The following is a 23,475-nucleotide window of genomic DNA, read 5'->3' on the forward strand; positions in this document are numbered from 1 at the left end:
GTTGTTGGCTAGTTCCTCTGAACAACAGTGTCCTGACAAGAGAGTACAGTTTCTATGCCAGGCGAAATCGCGCATAATTGTTATGGATGTATCCAAATGTCACCAGAAAGCAGCTTTAGCACACGCAAAGGCAGCTACTTTGCTGTTATTCTGGCTGCACTGTTTGACGTGACCGTAAATTAGCCGTAGTTGGCTAGCTAGCAAGCAAGGAATATGAACGTTGCCAGCCAGCATGGCATTTAGAACAAACAACTGGGTCCATAGATACAGAACAACAAGACTTAACGACTGGGTCCCGTCTCTTGCAACCGAACCATAGAACGAACAACCAGCCTGCTTGGGTATCAACCCTAAATTTGTGTCGGGACTATATCTCGTGGAAGGATGAAATAGTATGAATATATTCAGTAAAATAATGTTTTTTTTAATGAGAATATGTCAATCGTTATTTGAATATGTTAGTAACCCGTTGTATAAAAGTGATAATGCCTTCAAAGACCGTGCAATATATCCTCCAAACACCGGCTTCTCTGTCATTATCACTTAAATGTAGCATGTAAGGGATAATCAACGAGGGGCTATGTGTTCTATGGAAAATAATGAACTACGTGGAAGGTGTGCTGCACTACACGCTAGAAATGTGTTGTTCAACATCCACTGAAATAGCGAGCAAGTTTACTAGATAGCTACAGTAGTTGCCGTGGTAACCAAACAAACACTTACTTGTTTAGCTAACCAAACCATCAGTACTAGCTTTCCATTATGAAAATCAAATTTAACAATGCCAATAAAGTTTTCAATTTGACTTTTGCTTTCAAAAGCAGCACACACATAGAACATGTAAGAATGAACTATAGCCCCCGAATTTTCCTGTGCAAATATACCATGCCTTATACGGAAATAATGAGCGCCCTATTATTCCCTTCAAAACAATCAGAAACAAGTATTAAACAATTCCATGGTATAATCTGCATTATAAACTGGGTGGTTCGCGCCCTGAATGCTGATTGGCTGTATCTATAACCGTATACCACAGGTATTTTTATTTTATTTGATTTCACCTTTATTTAACCAGGTAGGCTAGTTGAGAACAAGTTCTCATTTACAACTGCGACCTGGCCAAGCTAAAGCTGGAGGGTATGACAAAACATTTATTTTTACTGCTCTAATTATGTTGGTAACCAGTTTATAATAGCAATAAGCACCTCGGGGTTCGCGTTGCGTCGTGCGTACGAACAGCCCATAGCCATGGTATATTGGCCATATACCACGCCCCCTCGTGCCTTTTGCTTAATTACACCATGGCATTGTTGAATACTAGTTTTTGATTGGCTTGAAGGGCCTTCTAGAGCGTGCATTATTTCCCTATAAAGAACGGTATATCAGCATGGTAGAATTCAATGGCTTTACTTCATTCTTACATGTTTTGTTTGAGCCGAATTGAAAACATTGACATTGTTGAATTCAATTTTCAGAATAGCAAGCTAGAACTGATGGTTTGGTCAAAGATTCTTTACAACTAAAGCTCATTGACCTATCTGTGGTTTGGTTCGCTAAACTAGCGAGTCTGTTTGTTTGGTTACCACGGCAACTACTGTAGCTATCTATTAAACTTGCTAGCTACTTCAGTAGATGTTGAACACATCCCTAGTGGCAAATGTGTTACATTATAGCCATGGTATAAAAGGAATAATCAACTCACGGCTCTATGCGTTCTTTGGAAAATAATGAAACCCCGTGGAAGGTGAGTTCCACTCTGCTAACACGTCGTGGAACACACCTTCCACGTCGTTCATTATTTTCACATAGAACGCATAGCCCCTCGTTGATTATCCCTTACATAATGTTAACTGGCAGAGATAAAGTAGCAAATGTGTTGTAAGAAAGTAGTGTAGGGTTTCATGACCATGCTACAAAAAAATGCATCATATTCATTTACTGCACCTCAGTTTGGTATGAGCCTTGAGGTCTTATCTCAGTGTCTACATAAGGCCTACCTGTGTATTGCTGTACTCCGGTGAAGGCTTGCTGGAGGGTGTCTGCGGCGGTGGGGCTCTGGGTGGAGTAGGACGGCAGGCCGTTGCTGTACATGGTCTCCACGGCGGGATGTCCGTTGGGCTGATGGTGGGGGATGCCCGTGAAGCCGTTGACGATGGGAGTGACGATGCTGGGAGTGGTGATGTTGGCTGGTGGAGAGCTGAGGCCTGCCGAGACAAGGACATTTCTACTTTTACAGACTATCGAACACACACACACACACACACACACACACACACACACACACACACACACACACACACACCCTCTCCATCACAAGGACAGGATTCCTACACGAAACTGTCACATAGCAGGCGCTGGTGGTGACACATCCCGCTGGATCACTGGGAAGTCAACCTGTGAAAAATGAGCCTGTCTGTAGTGTTTGTGCGATAGCCTGCTGGCTCCGAGTGCGAGCAGGATGATGAAACCACTATGCAACTCCAGTAAGATTCTGACGAGATAGGGGAGATTACAGTGAAACATTTACTCAGTGTGGACGCGGGTAGCCTACTCTCTTTATATATCATGAAAAAGATCAGATAGCTTGGCACACCATGAGCACATGACACACACACACACACACACACACACACACACACACACACACACACACACACACACACACGGTTGCAGGATGTTTCACGGTTAGAATAGGATTGGATGCTCCTCTCTCGTTCGATGAATTTTAAACCAGCCTCTTGTTGAAAGTGTGCAATCTTGGGCGGAATGTGAATGAGTCCATTTGAGGAGGATCTCACTATGGATGATGGCTACTTTGAAAGGCTGCTCCGTGGTAGAGCATCAGCCCTCGCTGAGAAACGGGCCCCCTGGGGACCACCTTTCAGTCTGGAGCCAAGACGGGATTGGACAGAAAGGCCTGTTGTCACGGAAACCCTCAGGCATGCCATCATAGCAATTTGTCCGCCTCGGTAAAGAGCCCCTAAAGAAAAGTCCACATAGGGATGGATACATACGGTGGGTATGCTATGCTGCATGGCTGGGAGTAATGCTAATGCCTTGGTAAATAGGCTGTGGCTCACACACAGAAAAACCTGCACAGAGCCATGTCAGCCTGAGACTACCCACGCACTCGGAGCACAGTTTAAGCAGTGGGGAGCCTGACACTCATGCAGCCAACCGCTGTGACCAGGGGAATTGCCCGGGTCCCGGCGAGAGCTGTTGTGTCTTTTGCACCATTTCCTTTTTTTAAGCTCCCTGCATTTTGCTTGTTTCCTGCAGAACTGTGATGAATTAGACTGCAGCTCTGGCCCATTCTCTGGCGGAGCCCAGGAGACTGCTGCTCCCCGTTCTGAGGGTTCAGACAGCCAGTCTGGCCGACCACACGCACTCTATTGTACCGCGCCATAATGCAGCCTCTCCATCATCAGGGAAATTCATTTTCCAAGGCTTAGCAGTGGGCCGCGGCCGCCGTGTGCTTCAGGGTCAGCAGGCAGAGGCAGCGCACGTGTGATAAGAGCCCAGAGAAAGGAGATTCTAAAAGTCACAGGGTGGGAGATGATGCTTGTTGGAGACGTTTGGTGCCAGAGAGAGCCCAGTGGATCAAGGAGGAGACACAGCTGCAGGGAGTCATGTCCAAGTGTAATGTGAGCGACTACAGCTTCAAACTAGAAAAATAGTATTTATGGTTGTAAAATAATAGTAGTAGTAGTAGTAATTGCAGTAGTAGTACTGGTAGTAATAGTGGTTTCATAGGCTATGGGTTAGTTATAGTGACATATTTTGGGGTGGTTTGTAGCTGTATAGTGGGTTATAGTGGGCTAGTTTAGTAGGCTAGAGTGAATACTATATCATCATAAGCCATAGAATGAATTACTATGATCAGGGCACCCTTGGGAATGAGACCCTGGTGTCAATGGGTTTTCCCTAAATAATAATTATAATAATAATAGTATTTTTAACCTCTCAAAATGAATGGGGATACATTCTGAAAGTGTTGTAGCAATGATTTCAGTTTAGAATGTTGAAGCCTGCGTTCCACCGTTGAAATGAATGGGGATACAACAAGCTTTATAGTTTTTGAAGTAGAAACGGAAGCAAAAAGCTCTGTTGAAGCCATCTAAATTGAGTCAGTTTGTGGTGTATCCAAATTTTGCCTTTGAAAACTATGGAGCTTTAATGGACATCTTAAACGGTTATACAGTAGTTCAAAAAGTATACATGGTATCAAAAAGCTGTACACAAGCACACTATTATAGACCAGTCTGCTCATTTTAGTTTGAATGGCGTTTCTAGCTTAAACGGTTGAAGAATAGTTGCGACCAGAATTTTTCCCATTCAAGTCTATGGCACCTGAAATGCATTGAGATGTATGGTTTATTTGAAGCATCAGTGCCAGTCTGCATGTTTTAAAGTTATTTTGGTGTTGGTAGCTTTAACGGTTTTGGCCCTACAGGTGGCAATGGGAGGCGAATAATAATAATAATAATTATTATTAAGTATAAACCGTTTCTAAAGTTGTGCTTTGCTTTCAGCAAGCACACTTAATAATTAATGCTACTCAGCTCTGAGGGAGAGAAGAGGCCGAAACTGCTCAAAAACTTGTGTGTAGATACAGTACCTATCGAAGGCATAAGTGGATTACGAAGAATACACTGAGAATCTGATTTCATTTTCCTGCATATTACTTTTCACACAACCATACCATTCCATGAACTACCGTTACTGTTCAAATATTATGTTCTTAAACATGAGCAGACCTCAACAAATGTATTTCTAGCTAGAGTAGGAAAAATATTGTACTCCATACGGTGCCATACATAACAAGACATTTAATTTTATACTCCAGTGGACATATAGCCTCGCATTGTGAAAATCATATTCATAGCGTGTTTACAATGCACACACGAGCATGTGCCTGTTTACATATGCCTGTTTACTGAATGCATTGTCCCATAATAATGACATGTTGTTTTGCTCTCCAGAATGGGTAAATAGGATACTACGGGTCAAGAGATTGCTTATATTTCACAACTCGGTCTTACCTGTCAGCTTTCTAAGGTTATTATACCATGAAGTGAGTCTACTACATATTCCACTTGGTTTTATGTTATGAAAGCATAATTACATTTACATTATTACCGTCTGTTCTTTGGGAAAATTGTTGTGATTGCACTGAGAAAGAAGCATACGAGTATTTATTATACAAATTATACATTCAAATCAACAAGGAGCCCTGGACCCATTTTGGAGAGCAGGACAGTCAATATGAACACAAGGACTGTCTCTCAGCGAAGCAAGAAATAAGCATTCATAACAGATGTTTTCATTTATTGATTCAAAAACTAGGTGCATTTGTACTCGGAGGGCAAACTGCACTCAAACTGTTCTGGTTGTTCAAACGTTAATGAAGAAAGGTCTAAAATGTTATAAAGGGTGTAGATTAACATTCCAAGAGAACTACTAATGCTACTGAAAATTACTTTTTGTCATTAAAAGGTGTTATCCATGTTAATGTGGTAAAGTCCGTCCTTAAAAAGTCCAAAATGGAGTTCTATTAGATGATGCTGAGAATATGGTACATATTCTATAAAATGTGATTCGATATAGTGGTCTGTACACAGCAACCCTGATAGGATGAATGTGGCTTGTGCCAAAGGGGGTATTCTGTCTGAGCTGGTATCCCATGGCTAACGTGACACACAGCTCCCCAAGGTGAGGCCGCCCTGAGCCCAGGCAGGCAGGCGTTCCCACTGAGGCGTGGTGCTGCTCAGAGCCCTTCAGGGGGTCACAAACACTATGTCAAACAGCTCATTTGCTTCAACTGTGGCATTAGTCACTCTGGAATTGTCCTGCATCATGTTTTTGACCCCAATCCAAACCTACTTCCATCAATGACACAATCAGGGCTGAATTGAGAATTGAATGGGAGTGTTGTTAGGCAGGGCCCTATACGTATGTAATGGATGTATTCAGCCCATGTAGAGCAGCGCTCTGGAATGTAGCATTATGTGATTTTGATTACACACTTCCTGGTCATGTGATCGACCTAACAAAGGACTGCCGTTCCCCTCCCCATATCTATCCCCCTGGGATCGGCATTTTCTTTACTTTCTTTTTTGTTTCTCTTGAAGCTCAGGAAGTGCACCTGCTGAACATTATTGTCAAAAAGCATCATCATGCATCATTGTAAGGATACATGCTCTAATCAAGTCAACCATCTGGCAGGCTGCTTATACGCCATCAAGCTGAAATGCTTTACATCTGTTGATCAAATGGGTGTTTCATTGTTTTCAGAAAGCACCCCTTAACATTTCTGGCGCTTAACTTTTTCTGCTGTGGTGCACAAGCTTTATGTTGTGATAGGCAGGCGTGCGCAGAGGTGATTCAGATCATTAAAAGAGAGGGTAATGCACCACGTTTACCTCAAGATCAGCCAGGCTTTGAATGGTCATTTTTACGACACTGTTTGTAATTTATGCTAATTCAGGCCCTGCATTGTGGGACTTAGCGAGGCGCCTGTCATCATCCAATGGACTTCTACGGGTTATTAAGGAGATTTAGGCTAAGGTTATGAACATAGAGGCTAAAACTTTTCTATATTTGATGTCTAAGCCGCATATTTGGCACTTCTGAATTTTTTGACATATCTAAGTATAGTGGCAATGCATTGTGTCAAGATATGGAGAGTCGATGAGACAACTTTGTGGGCCAGCATCAGTAAAGAACATGAAAGCATGTCTCTAACATTACAATGAATTATTCCACTTATTCACTGCATGAGTCTCAAAGTCTCTAAGTGGCTCTCAGCCCCCTTAAACAGACAGCCTTGCCAGTAATGTTATGTGCTCCTTCAATGAACTTTAAATAAGTCATGGCACCAGTCGACATGTGAAAGGGGAGGCTGCTGCATACATACACCAGTCTGCTGCCTATCAGCACAGACTCCAATGAATGGAATCAAAATTCCTTTCATATTTATTGTAGTCCTTGGAAATTCTCTCTCTTGCAGTGATTAATAATGCATTGGATTCAATAATAAAAGTAATCAGCAGACTGTAGCTTACACAGAAGCGTGTCAAATGCTAGACATATTTCAGCGCTTCTCGGATTTCTGAGAGGGAACACACACCATGGTGAGCTCTTTTCAATACCAGAGGCCAGTTCATTAAGCTCCTTGCATTGCAGATTGATAAGCCATTGATTCCAACCCCCTGCAAAAGCCTATTTTTCTTATGATTATAACATAGTGGATTGCTCTCTCGAACAAGGTGGTGCAGTATTATGAAGCCCTTTGAAAAGGTTAAATGTATATGAAATGAATATCTGATATGGCTCAGTATTGATTATGCACTTATGTATATTTCAAATCAGTATTATGTATTTGTTGCATACATAGTCCATACAATATGTGCATATGAAGTGCATGTGGTGATCCTGTCTCTTGGTCTTTCAACACAGTAGTACTATACTGCAGTCACGCTTCAGTATAAATACTGAACACAACACATACAATGCAGTGGAATTCTGTCCTGTATTACCAACAAAGAAGAAGCACCGCAGCTAAACTTTTAATCACTGTCTTTGATTGATTACCTGTGAAAAAAAAAAGTGCCCACTTTGCATAAAAAAATGTCACTGTAAATATTTGACAAATAGCTCCTCTCCAGCCTCCACCACTACAACGCTTAACTTAGTGCATATATACAGTACACAGCATGTGCATATTGGCATGTTCCATCAGATATACATACATGCATTCAGTCATGAGAGAGAGAGAGAGATGGTCACTGACTGAACCCATTCTAACCTGTGATATAGATTTTCAGAGTAGAACGTAAAGGTGCTTTAAAATGGGTCATGTCAGACAGATGCGTAATCTTGACTGTTGATTCCCTCACAGCTATACAGTTATAATGTTATACAGTTACCAAACTCACTATACTGCAATGTCAGGGGAAATACAAATAAACACAACAAAGACTTGTATTATTCATTTTGATGCATGCTTTGTGAGAGAGGATCTTGTGGGTACCTCAGTTTCACAAAAAAATGAAATATTGCTGAATAAGCAAATGTTATGCGGTAGCTATCTCAAAGTCCTCTGCTGCGCTCCCTGTAATGTGTCTGTATAGAATGATGGGGCCGTTTGTAATGGAAAACTGAGGGAAGTGCATGCAGATCCTGTGTAAGTGTTTCAAAGCACAAGGTCAAAAGACGGAGGAGAAATTAGTGCCTGTACCTGTAAACGTATCTATTATGCTCCCGATTCGATTTACCGCACCAAAATATATCTGCATACACAACATAAATATGCAAATCACATCAAATGTATTTTTCTTTTCATTTTTCTCCAACAGAATAATTTTGGATTATCAGTAGGCAGGCACTGCATTTCCTCTTCTCTTGGCCTTGCTGCAGTCTGAATTCTCTCTTCCTTCTTCCTCCCCCCATCTCCCAAACTCCACCCACACACATAAACACACACACACACACACTTACACCCACACACACACCCAAAGGGAATGAAACGCATTGCTTACCCAGTGCCTGATGGAACTCCCCAGACACCGAGGTCATGGAGTTGGGTGGGAGGCCGTTGATGCTGAGTGCCCCCATCTGGTGGAGTTGGGTGGCGGGGAAGGCCATGCTGGGCGTCAGGTAGCCCCCGTGGCTCGCTGCCATGATGGCTGCCTGCTGCTGCATGAGCTGGGGGAACAGGAGGGAGGGAGAGAGAGGGAGAGAGGTTAGTATAGAGGGAGGGAGAAGAGAGGGAAATGAGGGATGGGCGGTGAGCGAGAATTAGAATAAAGCGAGAGATGAGAGAGAGAAAAGGGACTGAAGAAAGGATGAGGAAGAGACGGAGCGAGAGAGAGAGGTGGGGGGAGAGAGAGAGAGGAGCACAGGAAAGTTATAGAGGGAGGTATAGATGGGGTTGATGGATGTAGTGCATGGAAAGTAGAGCGGAATAAAAGAAAGGAAGGGGGGGGGGAAAGTCTGTCAACCTATGTTTAGTGAATCTGTCTAGCCTCACAGTCGGAGGGCTGTCAGCAGCTGTAGGAATCTTTCAATAGCTGTCTGTTGGGCTCATTCAAATCAACGGATTGACATGTGCACATTATTCCTGTCTCTAGGGACCTGGGAAAGTTCAGAGGCAGAATTGAATTGCATTTATCTTCCTTTGTCAAACTTCTCTGTGTGTCCCTCTCTGGTTGTGTAAGGTAAAGTGGAGGGGCAGTGACATCTCTGTGGCTCCGCTCGCTGGGCTCTTTTTAACTTGCTGCGGTGCCACTGGCGTGTCACAAGCAGCAACCTGTAATGACAGTCCATTTACACTGGACACAGTGATAAAGAACTAGGCTGACACCACTTAGCACGAACACACAGATAAACCTATTCTCTATCCAGTACTGCCTAGAATATACCCACACACGTCTAGTATTTCTGCACTCCGTCTCAGATACTGAGGGCCTAATTCCAGAGAAAATCCATCATTGTACGAAGGTGTTTACAACCTCTGGACCAGTGGGTTTATCTGGGAAATCAATGTTATTTTGTAGGGCATCTATTTCATGATAAGGAATGCAGGTATGTGGAGGAAAAACATGGACACAATCGGACAATCCCATTCCCGTTTAATATCCCACAGCGCCCTCCGTCCTGTTGAAAAAGTGGATTGGCACCCCCGGTCTGACTCAGCTAAGCAGAAATCAAATGCCTTCGCCACTAGCTAGCTCTGATGTTAATGACGATATTGTGCGGCTGAAGCAGAAGATGCCACTCTCCCTGTATTTGCATGGAGTCCCTGGATAGGAAAAGCCAATTATTTTCCCTCAATGCCCCTGTCAGGTAACCTAAAAGCGGCTGTCCTGCCACAAAACGGGCGCCGCTGGCACCTCATCCATTAGCCACATGCCTTACCACCACTATCTATTAACTCCTTTTGTCATTTGCATAATTTTATCAACATGACAAATGGGGATCATCCATTTTGCTCGGAATAAGATAAATTGAGCTTTTAGGGGTTTGGAAAAAGGGGCAGCAAGGAGAACTAAAAAGCACGACCAAGAAAACAAACAATGAGAAGAAGTCAATGTGAGAGCTGTGGTTGGTGTGGGATAGAGATGGTGTTAATGCCCTCATTACGTTTAGACTGGGGTCGGAGGTTTGGGGTAAAAGGCCTCTGATCTGATTGGCCCCTGTATCAGAGCATACTGTCACACAAGTCAGTGGCTTTTGTCCCCCTCTCAGGATCTTCTGCCTGCTTTCAATAGGAGTTGGGGACTTGGGCTTACTCTAATAACCTTGCAACCCATTTGCCAGTGGCCTATACAAGTTGATGGAAGCTGCAGCAGGCCTAGATGGTAGAATAACAGACTGAGGCAGAAGGTCTCCGTATAGCTGTGACTTTACATGCATAGATAATGCAGTCCTTCATGCCAGCTGCCAGATTGTCATGGATAACAACATGGCATTCAGTGATGCTTTTTCAGAATTAAAATGCAGCAAATTGGAAGCTGAAGCATGTAATTATGTTGGAATGAAGTGGGTAATACAAACTGGCTCTGATAAAAAGCCTCTGTCCACCAACTGGAAGTGTTGACAGAGATATTCAGTCATTTTCTACTATTCATGTGTTTTTCTTTTTTCTAAGACTTTCATCCATATTCAAAAGCCATTGCTACAGTATATTTCTTCTTATTTATCCTTGGCAGTAGATAGCAGAATGTCTGTGGCAGACAAAGAGCTAAATTGCATTGAACTGAATCTTCATCATCATGGCCATAACCTTTTCTCGCTCTGAAATGGAAAGAAAAGAAACGAAGGGAGAAGAAAAGAAGCAGGGAAAAAGTTGCCCGTGCTACAGCATCCATTTAGTGTCAGGCATCTGCTTCTTTATTGCAACCTGATGGCATTATTCTCCCCTGGTGCCAGCAGGCAATCACCTCTATCACATGGCAATTATCTCTATAGCACTGCTCTGTGACTCGCTGACTCTCAGCACTGTCACATGTGACCCTTCCAGCCAGTCCTGAACGGGCACCGAGGAGGAGGAGAAGATTGGGGGAGCGAGGGAGGGGGGGGAAAATGGAGCGAGTGAAAGAGAAGACCCCAGTTATTGAGGTCCTGGACCTGCAGATTGCCTGAAACTGCAGACTGGTGTGCACTCCAGCAGAGAGAACCTGAAGACAATAGAGTCCACTCCAATTGCCTGGCCTGAGCTTAAGGGCTTCATTTGTTACCATCATGCTATGGTGTGTTTCCTTAGTGGGGTTTTAATAGGGTTTGTTTCATGTTTCATCATTTTGGTGTGTGTGTTGATTAAGATTTGGGCAGTTGGTATGGGAGGGTGTCCCACTTATAAGGTCCTTTTCTAGGAAATGTCAAGATCCGTACAGTAGCCTTACCTAAATAACAATTTTCTCTCTTATTATATTTGTGACCTTTAATGAATGCATAATATAACACATCCTCCTTGTTATTGGCTGTGCATAGTTCCTGCTTGTGCAATGCAATCGCTCAAGGTGTTGGTAAGGTACAGTAGAGGCAAATCATTTCAATATCACTTGTAATCTCTTCTCTATTATGATATAGCTGAATTTATTGTAAAACACTTTAGATTTGATCGTTTCCTGATTTGGGTTGGGTTGGGTGCGTTGAATAGGATCAATTATATCCTGTATATTCTGACTAGTTCCAACAGGGGGCGATGTTTGTCGATGTGAGGAGTACACTCACCATGCACCTCCTGTATATCCACCCACACACACAACTTCACCATTAGCTCACTGTTAAAACTACTGTTTTCTTAAACCATTCATTTTTATCCGATTCAATCTAATACACATTCTTTGGTGATGTTGTGCCTCTAGTGTTGCACACCTTCAAGCCTTCCATTCCCACACTGAAATGGCGTGTAGCATTTCAGAAACAGCAAGCTGAAATGGCTGTTCTCAGGAATATACACATGGCTTGAGATGAGAGAAGTGTGACACAAATCAAATTGTGTACAAACATTCTCCATGTGTATTGACAGGCAACAGTTGACAGGAAATAATGGGTAGCTGCTTTATCGTGTCTTTACACTGCTTCTTTACAACAACTATTATCAGCCATTTGGAATGGTTTGGGAATAACTTCCTCTCTCCTTGTGTCTCGTGAAATCACGTTTGCAAATGGGATGTTGTCTGTCAGAACAGTGCTGTGTCTATCTTGAAAACGGCACATTTCTCATTTTTGTCAGTGTTGTACCCCTACAATTTGTGTTCACAACCCCCCCCTCTTTCCTGGATTGACTAAAATCCAATTTACGGGCTGTCAGCTCAACTCTATAATCCTATCCACTGCTGTATTTGTAAAGTAGCTCTTTGAATTTGCCATTTACTGTACTGTGGATATATACCGTCCCTGTAGATGTCTGTATTCCATACCCTGCAAGCTATATATACACTGGTAAACATATGGATGGAGGAGTACATATCAGTGGAGGCTGCTGAAGGGAAGACAGCTCAAAATTATGCCTGGAATGGCATTAATGGAATGGTATCAAACACATGAAACGTGGTGTCCATGTGGTTGATACCATTCCACTGACTCCGTTCCAGCCATTATTATGAGCCGTCCTCCACTCAGCAGCCTCCGCTGGTACATATAAAGAGGCTTTTGAGATAGCCATTCTGTGTCATTGAGGGTTTTGTTCTTGGGGAGGGTATAATAGTTTTTCATAGAGTAAAAAAACATTTAAGGTGTATCACTCTGTTGCAGTTAATTCCAACCCAATAGAGAGCAAAGGCTGTCACATGCTGCAATAAGCATCTAAGTTTCTGTGTCTGGTATTCAATCAAAACTGCATTAGTGGAAACCTAACACTGAAGAAAAATGACATTGTTCCTGTGCCAAATGAAAGTACATTACAAGTAATGGAATTCATTAGATATAATGTATATAGTGGAATAAAACAAAACTAGCTGTAGGCTATACATTCATTACAACATACCTGAGGGTTGAAATTATCTCATAATAGAACGTTGTACAACCTCAAAGCATTACAATATACAGTATGATTCATATCTCATGGAGAATTTCACTTACAATGGTATCAGTCACTGTAGTCTTGAAAAAATATAATTTGACCAATTGTATACATAAATGCCACAATTTTTTAAAACTTCCAATAACTATAACTAATAATGACTGTAAATGAATAACTAATATCTAATAACTAACTATAATGATCAAATATCTATAACATGACTAGAAACTACCATTCACAAAACTTTAGCAATGGATTGGCATGTACCCACCTCATTGTCATGCTGCAGCAGTGCCTGGAAAAACAAGACACATGTTGTTGTGTGGCATAGAGTTGGTGACAGAGTGTGTAGCTGTCTGTGTGTTGTCTGAATGCGTAGTGTAGTGTGTGTGACGGGGTGCGTTGGGCTCTGCCACAGTAAATAAGAGTCATGGCCAACCTGAGCAGGACACAATGCTCTCCCAGCAGACCACCACCACCTCCACCACTCCTGAAACATTAGCATTTCTTCACATTTCCTGGGGATGGGCTGCATTTCATGAATTGTAATGAAGGCAGGAGTTTTACTGGAGAGAGGACGGAGATGGCCTCGCAATTACTCTGGGATGGTCAATTTGCACTTTTCATACTGGCCACCATGCCTGTGATAAGAAAATGAGGGAAATGAATAAGCCCCCGAGACCTGGGCAGCCTCAACAATTAATCCTGGCATTTAGAGAATAAAAAATAAAATCTGCCCATGTGTGCAAAGTAAATAAATAAAGAATTCCGTTACTTTATAAATATATACATACTGTGTATATTTATGCAGTCTGATGTGACTGAGGTTTAGGTATTTATCGGTGTCGGACGGAACCCTTTTCTTCATTCCATTTCAGCTCCCTTCAAACGGCAGTAACTCTGTATGCAGGCTAAAGAGGTTTGTGTGGAGATAAGGTTCCTATGGAATATTCGGAGTCATCTCTGGCCCCTGGTGCAGCTCCGGGGCCCCGGGGAGACGAAAGGGCAGTGGGAAAAGCAGCGTGAGCTGGGTGAGCTCATCAAAGAGCCTGGGGTCTGCCATGTGTGTACGGTGCTCTGCCCTCGGGGGTGTTGGGGGGTAAGAGGGATACAGATAGTTGGGGGTTGGGAGGGGCAAGAGGGATACGAAATGTTGGTGGTTGTGCTAGTTAACTCACTGCGTGTGTGGATGGTGTTGGTGAGGTCAGAGGGGTACGGAGGGTTGGGGGTTGTGCTAGTTAACTCACTGCATGTGTGGATGGTGTTGGTGAGGTCAGAGGGGTACGGAGGGTTGGGGGTTGTGCTAGTTAACTCACTGTGTGTGTGGATGGTGTTGGTGAGGTCAGAGGGGTACGGAGGGTTGGGGGTTGTGCTAGTTAACTCACTGCGTGTGTGGATGGTGTTGGTGAGGTCAGAGGGGTACGGAGGGTTGGGGGTTGTGCTAGTTAACTCACTGCATGTGTGGATGGTGTTGGTGAGGTCAGAGGGGTACGGAGGGTTGGGGGTTGTGCTAGTTAACTCACTGTGTGTGTGGATGGTGTTGGTGAGGTCAGAGGGGTACGGAGGGTTGGGGGTTGTGCTAGTTAACTCACTGTGTGTGTGGATGGTGTTGGTGAGGTCAGAGGGGTACGGAGGGTTGGGGGTTGTGCTAGTTAACTCACTGCATGTGCGTAGGTACTGTAGGTGCTGAAGGGAAGGGCGATGGCTGGGTTGAAGATGCCAAACTGGCCCACCATCTGTTGCATGCGGCGGATGGTGCGCTCCTTGTCGGTGTCAGCAAACTTCACCACCAGGCTGGAGGACGCGCCCTGGGGGGGGAGAGAATCGGAGCCGTTCTGAGGAGAGAGGGACCGCACACTTAACCAACCAACCCTCCTCTGTCCGCAACGCCTCCACACAGCAGTTAGTGTATCAACATCATCCTCTACATAACACGCCACATAGTCAGTCACTGTTGGCTATTACAGTTGATTACGGAAGTTTACATACACCTTAGCCAAATCCATTTAAACTCCGTTTTTCACAATTCCTGACATTTAATCCTAGTAAAAATTCCCTGTCTTAGGTCAGTTAGGATCACCACTATATTTTAAGAATGTGAAATATCAGAATAATAATAGAGAGAGATTTCTTTCAGCTTTTATTTCTTTCATCACAATCCCAGTGGGTCAGAAGTTTACATACACTCAATTAGTATTTGGTAGCACTACCTTTAAATTGTTTAACTTGGGTCAAATGTTTCAGGTAGCCTTCCACAAGCTTCCCACAATAATTTGGGTGAATTTTGGCCCATTCCTCCTGACAGAGCTGGTGTAACGGAGTCAGGTTTGTAGGCCTCCTTGCTCGCACACGCTTTTTCAGTTCTTCCCACACATTTTCTATGGGATTGAGGTCAGAGCTTTGTGATGGCCACTCCAATACATTGACTTTGTTGTCCTTAAGCCATTTTGCCACAACTTTGGAAGTATGCTTGGGGTCATTGTCCATTTGGAAGACCCATTTGCGACCAAGCTTTAACTTCCTGACTGATGTCTTGAGATATTGCTTCAATATATCCACATAATTTTGCATGATGCCATCTATTTTGTGAAGTGCACCAGTCCCTCCTGCAGCAAAGCACCCCCACAACATGATGCTGCTTCACGGTTGGGATGGTGTTCTTCGGCTTGCAAGCCTCCCCCTTTTTCCTCCAAACATAACGATGGTCATTATGGCCAAACAGTTCCATTTTGGTTTCATCAGACCAGAGGACATTTCTCCAAAAGGTATGATCTTTGTCCCCATGCGCAGTTGCAAACCGTAGTCTGGCTTTTTATGGCGGTTTTGGAGCAGCGGCTTCTTCCTTACTGAGCGGCCTTTCAGGTTATGTCGATATAGGACTCGTTTTTACTGTGGATATAGATACTTTGTACCTGTTTCCTCCAGCATCTTCACAAGGTCCTTTGCTGTTGTTGTGGGATTGATTTGCACTTTTCGCACCAAAGCACGTTCATCTCTAGGAGACAGAATGCGTCTCCTTCCTGAGTGGTATGACGGCTGCGTGGTCCCATGGTGTTTATACTTGCGTACTATTGTTTGTACAGATGAACGTGGTACCTTCAGGCATTTGGGAATTGCTCCTAAGGATGAACCAGACTTGTGGAGGTCTACAATTTGTTTTCTGAGGTCTTAGCTGATTTCTTTTGATTTTACCATGATGTCAAGCAAAGAGGCACTGAGTTTGAAGGGAGGCCTTGAAATGCATCCACAGGTACACCTCCAACTGACTCAAATGATGTCAATTAGCCTATCAGAAGCTTCTAAAGCCATGACATCATTTTCTGGAATTTTCCAAGCTGTTTAAAGGCACAGTCAACTTAGGCTGTGTAAACTTCTGACCCACTGGAATTGTGATGCGGTGAATTATAAGTGAAATAATCTGTCTGTAAACAATTGTTGGAAAAATTACTTGTGTCATGCACAAAGTAGATGTCCTAACCGACTTGCCAAAACTATAGTTTGTTAACAAGACATTTGTGGAGTGGTTGAAAAACAAGTTTTAATGACGCCAACCTAAGTGTATGTAAACTTCCGACTTCAACTGTATATACAGATGTGCTCAAATTTGTTGGTACCCTTACAGCTCATTGAAATAATGCTTAATTCCTCCTGAAAAGTGATGAAATTAAAAGCTATTTTATCATGTATACTTGCATGCCTTTGGTATGTCATAGAATAAAGCAAAGAAGCTGTGAAAATAGATGAATTATTGCTTATTCTACAAAGATATTCTAAAATGGCCTGGACACATTTGTTGGTACCCCTTAGAAAAGATAATAAATAATTGGATTATAGTGATATTTCAAACTAATTTGTTTCTTTAATTAGTATCACACGTCTCCAATCTTGTGATCGGTCATTCAGCCTATTTAAATGGAGAAAAGTAGTCACTGTGCTGTTTGGTGTCATCGTGTGCACCACACTGAACATGGACCAGAGAAAGCAAAGCAGAGATTTGTCTAAGGAGATCAGAAAGAAAATAATAGACAAGCATGGTAAAGGTAAAGGCTAAAAGACCATCTTCAAGCAGCTTAATGCTCCTGTGACAACAGTCGCAAATACTATTAGGAAGTTTAAGGTTCATGGAACTGTAGCCAACCTCCCTGGGTGCGGCCACAAGAGGAAAATCAACCCCAGATTGAACAGAAGGAGAGTGCGAACGGTAGAAAAAGAACGAAGGATAACTGCCAAAGAGATACAAGCTGAACTCCAAGGTGAAGGTACGTCAGTTTCTGATCGGACCATCCGTCGATTTTTGAGCGAAAGTGGGCTCAATGGAAGAAGACCCAGGAGGACTCCACTTTTGAAAGAAAACCATAAAAAAGCCAGACTGGAGCTTGCTAAAATTCACATTGACAAGCCACAATCCTTCTGGGAGACTGTCCTTTGAACAGATGAGTCAAAACTGGAGTTTTTTGGCAAGTCACATCAGCTTTCTGTTCACAGACGCAAATATGTAACTTTCAAAGAAAAGAACACCACACCTACATTGAAACATGGAGGAGGCTCGGTTCTGTTTTGGGGATGCTTTGCTGCGCCTGGCACAGGGTGCCTTGAATCTATGCAGGGCACAATGAAATCTCAAGACTATCAAGGCATTCTGGAGCAAAACGTACTGCCCAGTGTCAGGAAGCTCTGTCTCAGTCGCAGGTCATGGGTCCTCCAACAGGATAATGACCCAAAACACAGCTAAAAGCACCCAAGAATGGATAAGAACAAAACATTGGACTATTCTGAAGTGGCCTTCTATGAGTCCTGATCTGAATCCTATCAAACATCTATGGAAAGAGCTGAATCTTGCAGTCTGGAGAAGGTGTAACAGTTTTACTTTAGTCCGTCCTCTCGCCCCGACAGTCACCCACGAAGCATTGTTACCCATTGCTCCACAAAAGCTGCGGCCCTTGCAGAGCAAGGGGAACCACTACTTCAAGGTCTCAAAGCGAGTGACGTAACCGATTGAAACGCTATTAGCGCGCACCACCGCTAACTAGCTAGCCATTTCACATCCGTTACAAAGGCACCCATCAAACCTGAGACAGCTGGAGCAGTTTGCTCAGGAAGAGTACGCCAAACTACCTGTTAACAGGTCTTGAGAGCTACAGAAAACTTTTGATTTCAGTGATTGCCTCTAAAGGTTGTGCAACAAAATATTAGCTTAAGGGTCCCATCATTTTTGTCCATGCCATTTTCATTTGTTTAATTATTTACAATATTATGTTGAATAAAAAATCAAATGCAAAGTCTGATTTCTATTAAATATGGAATAAACAATGGTGGATGACAATTACTTTAGTCAGTTTCAAGTTATTTCAGAGAAAATTGTACATACTTCGGTTTTTGTGGAGGGGTACCAACAAATTTGAGCACGTCAGTATATGTTTAGATAATGAACTCGAGTTAAATTATCAAGTCTGAAACAAGTCATGCATGATAATGTGATTGGATGGTTTAATTGTTCAGCATACACTGCTCATTTGACATTAGGCCAGTTGTTAACATCAATATTAGAAAGCTCCTCTCATCCAACATCAAGCTCACAGTTTTATAGCATTCCAGATACTACAAGATTGTACATTTGTCTTATTGATGATATTGTGTCTGTGTGTTTGCGGTCTGCATACATAAGTAGGTATGTAGAGTCATATCAACCAGGTCTACTTCTATCTGTAATGTCCTCTTTTCAGATACAACCATAAACCTTCTATCTATTTATAATGCCATGTCATTTAGGCCAAACAAGTATATTGTATATTGTGCATTAACACATAGTTCACTCTTTTTACAAGAAAGTTCTTGGGGTTTAACCTTGGTCCAGCCATTCAAGAAAGGTTCCAAAACAAGCGACATATGATTATTTGAGATGGAGGGGCTAAGATTGGCATGGGCACCAGTAAGCACTTATTGACCTTGGTGAAGGAGCTCTTCTAAGTCTCTCTCTCTCTCTCTCTCTCTCTCTCTCTCTCTCTCGCTCTCTCGCTCTCTCGCTCTCTCGCTCTCTCGCTCTCTCGCTCTCTCTCTCTCGCTCTCTCTCGCTCTCTCTCGCTCTCTCTCGCTCTCTCTCTCTCTCTCTCTCTCTCTCAAACCAGCAGGTGCGTCTGCCACACACCATTCATTAAGAATCTTGAAATGATTTAGCGCTACATTTGACCTTTCATTCGCTCAGCCTTGCCTCCCCCTGCCCCCCCAAAACTTCCCAATCGATCCCTATAAAAGGCCGAAATATTACTCTGATCTGACAGTGTAGAAAGGTTGTGCGTCTTTTGAGATAAGAGGCTCCCTGAAATTGATGTGAGATTGTCAATAATAGCAGCGAGTGGCGGTGGGGGTTGGGTAGGGCTCGGGAGCCAGCTGGGAGGTGTTTGGGCTTTGAGGGACTGGGGGGGGGTGGTCGGGAGGTTGTGTGGTGAGCCGCAGTGGGGATACTGTTCCCTAGGCTCCCAACTACACATTGGGGAGGTGAGGAAGTTTTTTATTTCTCTCTCTCTCTCTCTTTCTCTCCCCATCCCTCTCTCTCTCTCTCCCCATCTCTCTCTAAATTCAGCCTCTGAGGGGGTTGAAAATGTGTCAATCACATTTAATTTCCAGGCTTAACAATCTGGCTCGGGGCTTGGCTCTCTGCTTATGTAGGCGTGATTTGCAGGTTGCCAGAGATGCTAAAAGATAGTCAGTGAAGTGGAAGATTTTTCTTCTTCTTCTACCTCCTCTATGTTCCCTGTCTTTTCACTATCCCCTTATCCCATCTTCCCCTGACGGATGGCTGGCCATAAGTGCACGGCCTCACAAAGCTGCCTCTCCTCACCACCGGCACCACATTAGGCCCCTCCTCATTAAGTGCACTGTATGACTTAACAATGAAGTGCATGCGCTCCTAGGTAGTAGGGCGAGGGTAAAACGTCTGAAAGAGGGAATACACACTCATCCTCCCCCTCATCTCCTCTCCAGACCCACAGTCCATAATCTGGAGTGAGAGTCCATACAAGGTTACAGAGCCCAGTCATTCTGGTAGAAGGGCCTTGTGTTGTGTCTGTCCAGCTTTTACTATCTGTTCCTTTAACATTATTATGGTGTATACCTTTAGGCGAGTCTGGGAGAAGGGATGCGGGACTGCAATACAGGAATGTGCAGCAGTGGTAAACAGTGAATATTCTACCCCACAGCACTATAAAAGCTATTAAAGGACTAGCTGGTTTGATAATGAGACTCATGGTGCGTTTCCTCTCCTGCTCAGGCTCCCAGGTTCTTGGGCAGGGTTGGAATTGATAATCTGAAGGTATTAAGTTGTCTGCGAGCAACGCAGAGAGAGGACGCTGCAGCCCGAGCTCCTTCCCGTTCTGTCAAGCAGTCTGGAGTGTGCTTGCATATGGAAGTGTGGTTAATTGTGGATTGAGCGTGTGAGTGCAATGCCAATGCAGCTCCTGGTCTGTCTCCTGTTCTGTTCTCTCCTATTCTATCCAGATTGAGGTCTGTGTCTCTGCCCAGCTATTGGCTCTCCCAAATTGGTTGTATTGATCAGGGTGGATTCTGTGTGAACCCAGAGCTCCGGCAGTGCCTCGGCACCTTCAAATTGCTGCATGAACTCCAGGATCTTCAGAGTCCCTGGAAGACTTACAGTGGATTTACTAGCAGCCATCGTGCCACTGCACCACACTCTCAGCCTCTAATACGAAAGGTTAAACATATCTGGATGACTCCCTTACTAACCCCCTCTCTCTCCTCTCTGCGGAAATGACAGCTGCTCCAGGCACGAGCTCTTTATTTTTGTTTTAGTCATCATACAAGCCATTCTCTTTATGTGCCAACATCAAATTGTATTTTTCACATGCTTCATAAACAACAGGTGTCGACTAAGAGTGAAATGCTTATTCACGGGCCCTTCCCAGCAGTGCAGAGTGAAAAATAGAAAAATGATAGAAAAATAATAACACAAGGAATAAATACAATGAGTAATGATAACTTGGCTATATACAGGGAGTACCAGTACCGAGTCAATGTGCAGGGGTAAAAGTGACTAGGCAACAGGATAGATAATAAACAGTAACAGCAGTGTATGTGATGAGTCAAAAAGGTTAGTGCAAAAAGGGTCTCTAGTCCGGGTAGGGGGGCTTGGGGGTAGAGGCTGTTCAGGGTCCTGTTGGTTCCAGACTTGGTGCATCGACTACCGCTTGCCTTGCGGTAGCAGAGAGAACACTCTATGATTTGCGTGGCTGTTGACACCATTATTTTCCATGTCCATTCCTATGTTTGTTCCCATGTCTACCCAATTTACTGTATTGCGCCTTTCAAGATATTACGGTGTAGAATCTCTCTCTCCACAGGACAAAGCAGAGAGGTGGATGAACTATGAAGTAAAAGTCTCATTAAATTTTAAGCTGCCAAGTGTCAGGCAGAATCCCTACCGACTCAGAGCCTCTAGAGTGGATTCAGGAAAGGGAGTAAAACTGTGGGAATAAAATGGGCAGCTGTTCTTACACAGGAATATAGGGAAAAAAGGACTGGGATTCAAAGAGAAGAGAAGTCTGCTCCCTTTGCAGCCAGGGCCGGCTTGGTTCCTTTCCAAACCCGTGTGAACGGTCCAGATAAAGCTGCAGACGCCGCTATATATTTCATATTGCCTTAACTCTACACATCTGTCTCCGCGCATTACCTCGCAATAAGGTAATAAGGTTGAATTATACTGCGCCTGCCGTCATCTTACATAAGCCGCTGCGACTCAAAAAACCTGTAATAGAACAAAGTGTCACATGGCGAGTGCCTTAGCGGTGTCCCTGTCTCTTTGGTTTAGTCAAACGGGGGCTTAGTCACTAGAACAAAGGTTCCTAGTTCCTACTCCACTCGCTCAAACAGGAATACACAGCTGTGTGGCTATTTCCAGATAATTGTTTAGTGAGTTCAGTGTTAAACTTTCTATTGTGTAGTTTCATGTCTCCATTATCATTATGATACACTGATTCCCATTCATCTGCACTAAGTAACCACCGTGAATGACTTAACACACACTGTATATTTAGTGCTTGGTTAGTAAAATAACAAATTAGTGTAATCCATTAGGCTCTGATTATAATGTAAATTGCTTGAGAAGTGACACTAGGGAAAAATGACATCTTATAAGCAATAGAACAATATGAAGAAACTATAAAGTTAAACATAATTACGGCACATTGTTTAATGACGAGAAACATGGATATATCATCCATGTGAAGTAGCCTCCTAACATTAAACTATGCATGAGACATCTCATTTTATTACTGTGACACTGGCTGTCGTTCTATAAAAATGATATTTATAGTGTGTGTAAAGCGAGATCACACTTAGATATGGGCTTTGACTCTCTCCTCTTAGCATATCTCCCTGTCAGACACAGTGCCTTCAGAAAGTATTCACACCCCTTGACTTTTTCCACATGTTGTTATGTTACAGCCTAAATTTAAAATGTATTACATTGAGATTGTGTGTCACTGGCCTACACACAATGCCCCATAATGTCAAAGTGGAATTATGTTTTTGGAAATGTTCACAAATTCATTAAAAATTAAAAGCTGAAATGTCTTGAATCAATAAGTACTCAACCCTTTTGTTATGGCAAGCCTAAATAAGTTTGGGAGTAAAAATGTGCTTAACAAGTCACATAATAAGTTGCATGGACTCACTCTTGGTGCAATAATAGTGTAGAACATGGTTTTTAATTGACTACCACATCTCTGTACCATAGAATTATCTGCAAGGTCCCTAAGTTGAGCAGTGAATTTCAAACACAGGTTCAACCACAAAGGCCAGGGAGGTTTTCCTATGGTTTGCAAACAAGGGCACCTTTTGGTAGATGGGTAAAAAAAAGCAGACATTGAATATCCCTTTTTGCATGGTGAAGTTATTCATTTTAAACTTTTTATTTGTTTTAAAATAATTTTTATCCCCTTTTCTCCCCAATTTTCGTGGTATCCAATCGCTAGTAATTACTATCTTGTCTCATCGCTACAACTCCCGTACAGGAGTTCGGGAGAGATGAAGGTCAAAAGCCACGCGTCCTCCGAAGCACAACCCAACCAAGCCGCACTGCTTCTTAACACAGCGCGCCTCCAACCCGGAAGCCAGCCGCACCAATGTGTCGGAGGAAACACCGTGCACCTGGCCCCCTTGGTTAGCGCGCACTGCGCCCGGCCCGCCACAGGAGTCGCTGGAGTGCGATGAGACAAGGATATCCCTACCGGCCAAACTCTCCCTAATCCGGACGACGCTAGCCCAATTGTGCATCGCCCCACAGACCTCCCGGTCGCGGCCGGCTGCGACAGAGCCTGATGCAGTGCTCTAGACCACTGCGCCACCCGGGAGGCCCATTAATTTTAAACTTTTGTTGGTGTATCAATAAACCTAGTCACTACAAAGATATAGGTGTCCTTCCTAACTCAGTT

The 23,475-nt window shown here is 43.4% G+C and overlaps 1 protein-coding gene across 8 annotated transcripts in view; it reads right to left on the reverse strand.

Annotated features, from left to right (window-relative positions):
- Positions 1–23,475, reverse strand: part of LOC129810899 (CUGBP Elav-like family member 5) — a 95,546-nt gene that overhangs the window by 10,582 nt on the left and 61,489 nt on the right. For 3 of the 8 annotated variants that reach the window (XM_055861871.1, XM_055861873.1, XM_055861870.1), the window contains exons 4-7: positions 14,692–14,865; positions 13,302–13,325; positions 8,541–8,706; positions 1,998–2,204 (exon numbers count right to left, since the gene is read on the reverse strand). In XM_055861871.1, the coding sequence (XP_055717846.1) occupies positions 1,998–2,204; positions 8,541–8,706; positions 13,302–13,325; positions 14,692–14,865 (571 nt within the window). Of the gene's footprint in view, positions 1–1,997; positions 2,205–8,540; positions 8,716–13,301; positions 13,326–14,691; positions 14,866–23,475 lie in introns of all 8 variants that reach the window. The other 5 variants (XM_055861878.1, XM_055861877.1, XM_055861876.1 and 2 more) reach the window with 4 other exon arrangements.

The sequence above is a fragment of the Salvelinus fontinalis genome, chromosome 14, assembly GCF_029448725.1.
Source record: "Salvelinus fontinalis isolate EN_2023a chromosome 14, ASM2944872v1, whole genome shotgun sequence".
Classification (NCBI taxonomy): domain Eukaryota; kingdom Metazoa; phylum Chordata; class Actinopteri; order Salmoniformes; family Salmonidae; genus Salvelinus; species Salvelinus fontinalis.